The sequence below is a fragment of the Ixodes scapularis genome, unplaced genomic scaffold (genome assembly GCF_016920785.2).
Source record: "Ixodes scapularis isolate PalLabHiFi unplaced genomic scaffold, ASM1692078v2 PGA_scaffold2__306_contigs__length_199485367, whole genome shotgun sequence".
Classification (NCBI taxonomy): Eukaryota; Metazoa; Arthropoda; class Arachnida; order Ixodida; family Ixodidae; genus Ixodes; species Ixodes scapularis.
In genome coordinates, this window is record NW_024609857.1 from 72,348,917 (window position 1) to 72,357,057 (window position 8,141).

The following is an 8,141-nucleotide window of genomic DNA, read 5'->3' on the forward strand; positions in this document are numbered from 1 at the left end:
TTGTTTACCCAAGGAGTGAAAAACAGGCGAGGCAAATTTTCCTTACAGGCTTGGCAACGCACATATCCCACATAACTATTGTCCTGTTTCTCTTACGCCAGTACATTCCAAAATATTAAGTCATGTTATCTTCATTCATCCCAGCTGTTTGGAATTGTATCAACATTTTCACAACTCACGGCATGGCTTACAGGAATTGCTCTCCGGTGAAAAACAGCTTTGATTTACCAATAATTTGTACGCATTTCTTGACTCGGGATTTGTCAATGAGTGCATATTTTATACATTTGTACACTCTTAAAATAGTTCCACATAGGTTCCGCATAAAAAAACGTTCCACATATTCTTTCTGGAACGAGTCAAAATTTTATCTGGGTCGAGAAAAATATGCGGAACGCCAGTTTTTTTTGCCTTATTTCTGTTTTTTTTTACGTGGAACACGCTGGTCTTATGCGGATCAGCCAGTTGTTCCGCTTACCATGTTCGTTTTTCGCGCCAACCTGTTCCACTGAAAACCATTGCAGTCTATATTTTGTCTTGTTCATGTTCCGCTTAGAATTCTTGTGCATTGCAGTGAAATGTGTCGAAAGGAAGTGTATCAGTATTATTACGTTGATGCTGACTCAAGATATTGTACCGAGATATCTGACTATTTAGTGGATGCAGGTTATTAATACTAAGCTCTGGATGTTATGTGACAAAAGGTTAAGTGCACTTACAATCGTGTCAAATTACCGGAACAGGTTGAACAAATTTCTAATCGAATGAGAGGCGCGCCGGTCCTCGCCGTCCTTTGATAAGTTTGCAAAACATATTTGTTTATTTTTTCCTCTTAGAAGCACATACGGTGATGGTCGTTGCTTGATTGTTGAGATCTTTTTTAATTAAACTTTCGCTTCAAAGTGTTATAGCAAGTCCAAACTGATTATAAAATAAATACACGCCCTGCTGTGCTCAGTTCTTGTTACATATCTCTTGTCATCTGAGTCCGTTCTGCTTCCTTCACGTTTCTTTGCTCCTGACCATTGCATATATATACATATATATATATATATATATATATATATATGTGTGTGTGTGTCTGTGTGTGTGTGTGTGTGTGTGCGCGTGTGTGGTCGGTAAGGCCGTCGACGGGTGGAGCTTTATGAAATAGTTCTGACAATTGCTATAGTGATTGGGGGTGCCGCGAACCGACCGAGGTTCGAGCTCGACCAGGTTCGACTTTTGCGAACTTTTAGTGGAAAATTCGACGAACCTTGTATTGAGGTTTGACTCATGTGCGCATGCGCCACAGTCTGGGCAGTTGGCTTCGGACTGGATGGTGGTGGCTAAGGAATGAATTAAGGACAGCGCTGATTTGTTATTTCAGTTTATACAGTAAAAAAATTAAGTTACTAACTTCTTCGGTGATTAGAATTGGTTCCTTTTAATTGCAACAGGTTATAAAATTAAAAAAAGAAACATTTTGCATATTTTTTTTCCAACCTAGAAATGCTTGTATCAAGGCCTGGCCACACTGTCCAGAAAGTCGAACCGGTCGTATCTGGTGAAAAGTTCGAAAGTTCGTCAAACCGGTCGATTCAGTCGAACCCCGGAAGTTCGACCTAAAAATCTGGTTCGACAAAAGTTCGCGACACACCTAATAGTGATAGCCTGGTGAGGCCCCCACAAAACTGCTCAAAACCAACTACTCATGTTGTAAGTGCTGTGTCGCCAGGTTATGTTATAAAAACTTTAACAATTACCCAGCTAAAAAGAATGATCTCAAACTGAAAAGCAAAAATCGTTTTTTTTTTTCTATTGTCTGAATGGGATTGCGCTCCGGAACATCGAGTCTGATTGTCACTTTTACCGTTTGACTGATTTGCGCTAACGAACGCAGGCTGCTCAAAAGAAACAAGCGATTTCGTTGAAGGCACGACCAAGAGTATTCTGGTAGAAATCCGCATTTGTCCCTCAACATCATGGTACTCTAATAAGAGATATGTGTCCGATGTATTGTGAAGTCGCGAAGTGTCAAACGGCGGATCACTAAGTTTCACGCAGTACGAACTCCGACGCCTGGCGCATTCAGACAGCGGAAAGACGCGCGTCGTGGGGTAAATTTTTTGCTTATTTTTGTATTGAAAAAAGTCGCGCGCCGTGGAGGACGACGCAGGGAGACGACGCCTCGGAACCCAATTTTTCCCACGACGCGCGCGCTCGAGCCAATCAGCGAGCGTCCGGACGTTACTTGTCACCCTTTTCCGGTTAGGACATTTTTCGCTGTTTTTATTTTCGACCTACAATGAAGGCGAAAAGGCGGAGGCGTCGACCTGGTTACGGTGGCCCTTCTAGCCACCGTAACCTGATCGAGGAATTTGTGCAGTCGCCAAACGTGGCTGGAAGCCGAAACCGAAACCAATCTTTGGATGAACGCTAGCGACCCGTCATGGCGCTGCTGGCGTCTCCCGTTTCTATTATCTTCATGGGTTTTGCTGTGTTGCTTAACAAAGTTGACTTCCTTGTGCGTACGCTCTACCCGAGTGCCAGAAACCATGGTGGTTTGATTTTATTCGCCGCTATTTTCACAGTGTGTGACTTGCTCCCGAAAGGCTGCCTATCGTTCCGGATTTTGCTTAGCTCACATGTAGCGCCCCCTGCCTTCCGCGCTTCGACGACTAGCAGCCAGGCCTGTAACAGCAGCGCGCGTGCGTGAAAATCGGTCCAATCGGTCTTTCACCACGGTTTACGGTTTGCCTGAAACAAAGAAACGTCAGCGTGGGGAAGCCCGAGGAGCGGCTTCCAAATCAAGAGTGGCGTTCTTCACTTCGATGAATTACAAGGTGAGCGGTTACCAAGCTTTTCTGTATTTATAATGCGCAAGAAGCTCTGGCTCCAGACCAAGCTTTCTGTCTTTGGTCACTTCGGTACCTCGTGAATTTGGGGTGAGTATGCGGAGGCAAAGCATGAGCGGTGGCTATCTAGCGCGTGTACTGGAAGCGGAGCCGGAGCTTCTGGCGCAGAGTTAACCATTGCGAGAGTTCATGCACTCCAAGAGCCTCGCGTTTATGGCCTTCGCCGCGGAGTGTGCACGTGGTTCAAATTTGGCTGCGGAGTGTGCACGTGGTTCAAATTCGTTCAAGTTCGATCCCACACCAGGGGCGGCCGTACGTGCATTTTTGTTTGTAGTGTGCGGCGTGCTCGCCACTTAGTTCTATTTTTTTTCTTTGTATATCATGCTCTCTGCCGATTTTTTGTTTTCGATGCCCGTCTTCGTGCTCATGTGCGACGCCTCGCCAGTGTTTTGACTTGTTAAGCTTTTCTTTGTACATACTCATCTTTGTGCATATTTTAATTCTCGCGTAATGACGCCACATCGGTTTGAGCCCGTACTTAAAACAGTGAACACGAACGGTGGAGTAGTACGTGGTTTTTCGGAGCAATCTGAACGTCGGACGGTGAAGGCCTCGGTAACTGTCCGCGTGTCTACCTTTAATAGCGAGATTGCGCGTTCCCACTGTATTGATGGAGCCAGGGGTCGTACCCGGAAAATTTATTTGACAGAGATTGGGGAGTATATCTTGACAGGGCATTTGCATTTTATCTAAATATGAGATAAAATTATCAACCAATATCTTAAAAAATTTCAAATATCGGTATGTATGAGGAAGAAATCACAATAAGTGTAGAGAAATGTTTCACCTTCATTACTGCAGCACCTTTAGTTCGTCCAGCCAACCAGGTTTAAGGAGGACGACATATGGTTTTTTGCAAGTCCTTTTTGGCATCTGAGCCTTTTGTGAAAACTTGTGCTCGCACCTGGAGGCAGCTAACGAAGGCCACCAACCTTTAGTCACGTAACGGGGAGCTCTATAGTTCTTTCAGGCAATATAAGCTTCCGTGGTCTCATTGAAGTCTGGTCGCAAAATGAAATGATTAAGTCAAAACAACTTAAGGGAAATAAGTCAAGAGTTTCGGGATGTGACTAAATGACATCACTAAAGGTTGTCACTGAAGGAACTATATACAGGGGAGCCATGAGAGTGAAATCACGCTTGCTAACGAAAGCATGGCACAAACGGTTACTGTCAATCACTGCAATTAGTCGCTGTGCCTCATCATTCAACAGGTAGATGACCAAACGTTCCTTACAGGTGTCGCATCTCTGCAAGTCACCATGGCATGTTCAACCGTCTCCGAGGATATCTCGGGCGTACTGAGAGGTCGCTGCAAAGATTGCGAGTGCAGCGGCTTCACGCGGACTGTGGAGCTCATCAGTCATGAAAGGGTGCCTCTTGGGTGGTGCATTTTGTGTGGGCATTCCCCTGTGTCACATGGGGTCCTCACAGGTTAGTATTCATTTGTCATCCAGCAGTGCTTTATTTCTACTTTATTTGTGCTTTGTGTTAGGAAGCAGGATGATCACGGTTGTTAGATGAAAAAGCGCCAGACAACGCAGTCAAAGGCAAGAGTTGGAGAGGACGATGCGCTGCTTTCAGCTGATTTTTATTCCGGAAAATGAACATGTATACACTCCCAGGCAAACCTTTCTTTCATAACCAAACTTTTTGCAAGATAAATTTCATTTCCTTGTATCCATTTCCTTCTCACGATAATTTATCTCGCGAGAAGTTTGTTTATGAGCGAAAGGTTTGCTTGAAAGTGTCTACCTGTTCGTTTTTCTGAATAAAAATTCAGTTGAAAGTAGCGCATCGTCCTGTCCAATTCTTGCATTTTTCTTTGTTGTCTAGCACTTTTTAATCTAATGACGTACCAACTTGACCAACTGCAGGTTCTCTTAGGATCACGGTTGCCCTTCTAAATTTGCTTTCCAAAACACTCAAGTGTCTAAGCTCATCACATATACATCATTTCTTAACGTTTTTGGCGTTATTGCTCCTCAGCCATCTGTGGGACAGCTGTTTGATGTGTAGTTTGAGGATGCCTCACATCCCGACGCAGACGTTGGACAAACATCCTAGGAACGGAATGACAAAAAAAACGAAAGCTAATTCGCATACATTTTGTAACAATGTATGAACAGTGTGGGAAGCACTGGACACAGTTGCTGGCTTTAAAACGTATACAATGCAGATAAACATGATGCCATGTTGTATGTGCACACTCAAGTAAACATTTTAAATTGAGGCAGAATGGAGTAGTGCAGCAATTATTCTCTATTTTTTCTATATTGCTTCCTTCAACTTTACATGCCTAAACATTAATGTTAAAAAGAGAGTTCGGTAAGCCTCAGAGCAGCAGCTGACATTAGGCCAAAAGACTTGGCTTGAGGGTCCCAAAAAGCCAAGCCTTGGTGAAAGTGTGGGCACTACTCTGAGACAACTACCTTAAGAACTTTATAACATTCTTCGTCTTAGCTTTGATCCTCTTTATGTTTTGTTTGCTCTTGTTTAGCAATGAAGTGTTTCAAAAGGTCAAGCATCACCTGTCTGTTTATGTATTCCTTGCAGAGCACTGGACACACCAGTTGGAAAGGACCACAACAGTGCACGAATCTGCATCAGTCGCACCCTTGTTTGGTTCAGTATGTGAAATACCGACTGAGCCTGTACAAGTCGTAGCAGTTCCTCCCTTGGAGCAAATGGTAGAAGATGCCACAATATCTTGTGCAACGATGTGCCAGGAGACACCAGATATTCCAGTTCCACCTTTACCCGCTTCAGCCCACTCATCAGATCAAGCCAGGCTACAGGTACCACATGTGTGCAAGTGCTGTGACTTTGTTACGACTTATTTCAACCATTTTGTGGAGCACATGAGGGAGGTTCACCCTGGGGTTAAACGGTACAGATGTACAACCTGTAAGGCAACTTTTACAGCTCTGTACCGTTACAAAGAGCACTATAATAAGTGTCACAAACCTGTCTCGAGTGTCCTTGAGCCTCATGCTCCTACAAATGAGAACTGTGAAGCAGACGGTGGAGATTACAGCACTCAGCTATCCAGATCGTCTGTAATGACCGATAAAGCAAGACTTTCCGACTTGTGCAGAATGCTAGAAGGGAAGCACAGGAGTGCAAAAAATGTTGTTAATGCTGTTGTGGAGGGAGTGTTTGAAATGTTTAGTGCAAGAGGTCTTGATCTAGATACTTCACAACTGAGCACTGACAGGGACAGAAAACGCCTCTATGAGCAGAGTGGTATATATGTCAGACCCTGCCAGAAAATCCTTCCAAATGGATCTAAGGCATACTACATACAGCTGAGGCCACTGCTGCAAAACCTTCTTAGGCACCCTGAGATAGCAAGCTATCTTCTGCAACCTTTCTCTTACTCGGATGACGGTTTTCTAAGAGATTTTAGTGATGGCATAAGATTTAGAAGCCATACAGTATTGAAGGAAAAGGAGAATGCTCTAGGTGTACTACTGTATTGTGACGACGTGGAAGTGGCTAATCCTTTGGGAATGAAAAGGGGCAGATGTGGAAAACTAACACTTTTTTACATCATGTTTGCCAACATTCCTGTTTCAAAGCGGTCGAAACTCAATTCAATCTTTCTTCTTGCAGTGGCGCATTCAAATGATCTAAAAGCCGTAGAAGCAAAAACAGAACTACTTCAGGATTTCATTTCAACCATGAATGAGCTGTCATCTGAAGGAGTAGTGGTTCAAGTAGAGCAAGGGGAAATCAGGGTATATGGATGCTTGCTCGCATTTCTGGGTGATAGTCTTGCATGTCACAACATTGCTGGCTTTAAGGAGTCTTTCTCACCAAATGTTCGCCATGCATGTCGCCGCTGCAATGCTCTCACATGCAATTTTCCTCACATTTTCTTACATGCTGAATGTCCCCTGAGAACTGACACTGAGATCGAAAGACACGTCCAGAATTTGTTGACGACAGAAAATGTATCTGACCGCAAGGAGATCTCAGCTTCTTGTGGTATCAAGGGGCCCTCTGTTTTGGCTCGCATCACACGCTTTTCATTGACTGAGGACCTGCTCTTCGACCCTATGCATGTCCTGCTGGAAGGTGTTGTTCCAAAAGAAATTTCTTTGTTTTTGCATCACCAAATCCATGACCTTCGCAATTTCAGTAGAAGGCAGCTGAACGATTGTTTGAGCAACTTTCAGTTCAACTCATTAGTCAGTTCCAGCGATTATCCACGTTTATTTGATGCTACACTGAATTTGGTGTCATCTGCAAGTGCGACTGCAGTTTTAATGCTGCACCTGCCATTGATGTTAGACTCCATTGTGTCTGTCAAGCAGTTAGGGTCGACATTCAAATGCTTGATCATGATTTTTAATATCACTCAGCTGATACTTTCGCCAGTACTCAGTGTTGAGGCATTGGGTGACCTTGAGGCAACTATCATTGAGCACCAGAAGCTCTATTTGAGTTGCTACGGGGAAAGAGCCTTTGTGGCAAAGTTGCATATGCTGCTGCACATCGTCGAGCAAATAAAGCAGCATGGGCCTGGGCACCATCACTGGACCGTGCGATGTGAGGGCAAAAATGCACTCCCCAAGTCAAAGAAACTTTTCAACTTTAAGAATGTCCCATTCTCAGTGAGTGAGCTTTTTCAAATAAGTTTGTCTTATTCCATGTGGCATGGTAACGGTGATGCTAAACATGGTTTTCTCGACGCTGGCAGTGACTGCACTAGTGGTGTACCCTACTCCTTGACTGATGCATTTGTGCAAGCAGGTTTGCCACCTTCTGCAATTGGTTCCATCGGTTCCTCGTTGGAATCTGTAGTGTCTGACAATGTGGTGGTCACATTGAATGATGTGATGATGACTCGAGCTGTTTCTGGTGGCACTGGGTTTCTAAGGATCACCACTATTGTTTCCTATTTGGACAAGACTTTCTTCCTCTGCAATGTTATGGTGTTGCGGCGCTATGACCCGGAACTGAACTGCTTTATTTTGCGGGGAACAAGTCATGAGACAGTTGTTACAAAAGATGCTTTTTTGCTTCCTTGGCCCTTGTATGTCTACCCATATGAGAGTGACCTGCACTGCTTGACCCGATTTTACACACAGCTACCCTAAAGAGTGATACGGTGGTTTGATGCCTGTTGAAAAGCTCTGCTAGTTGTAATTGATCTTTGAGCTGAGATATTTGTGTATCGGAGTAAAATGGACCTATATACAAAGAAAGCATTGTTTTTATTTTTAGCAGCCAAATCTT

At 44.0% G+C, this 8,141-nt stretch overlaps 1 protein-coding gene across 1 annotated transcript; it reads left to right on the forward strand.

Annotated features, from left to right (window-relative positions):
• The first annotated feature begins 4,159 nt into the window (after positions 1-4,159).
• Positions 4,160-7,706, forward strand: LOC121836526. Its single transcript, XM_042291443.1, has 4 exons — positions 4,160-4,331; positions 5,582-5,695; positions 6,513-7,516; positions 7,656-7,706. The coding sequence occupies exons 1-4, from the start codon at positions 4,160-4,162 to the stop codon at positions 7,704-7,706; spliced, it is 1,341 nt and encodes a 446-aa protein (XP_042147377.1).
• Positions 7,707-8,141: the final 435 nt, after the last annotated feature.

Bases quoted from the DNA above. Each gene is read 5' to 3' on its own strand.
- LOC121836526 (XM_042291443.1), top strand. From the start codon at position 4,160: ATGGCATGTTCAACCGTCTCCGAGGATATCTCGGGCGTACTGAGAGGT. The intron at 5,696-6,512 runs GTACCACATGTG...TTCTTCTTGCAG, and splicing joins CAGATCAAGCCAGGCTACAG to TGGCGCATTCAAATGATCTA. The intron at 7,517-7,655 runs GTGAGTGAGCTT...TTGTGCAAGCAG, and splicing joins TTAAGAATGTCCCATTCTCA to GTTTGCCACCTTCTGCAATT.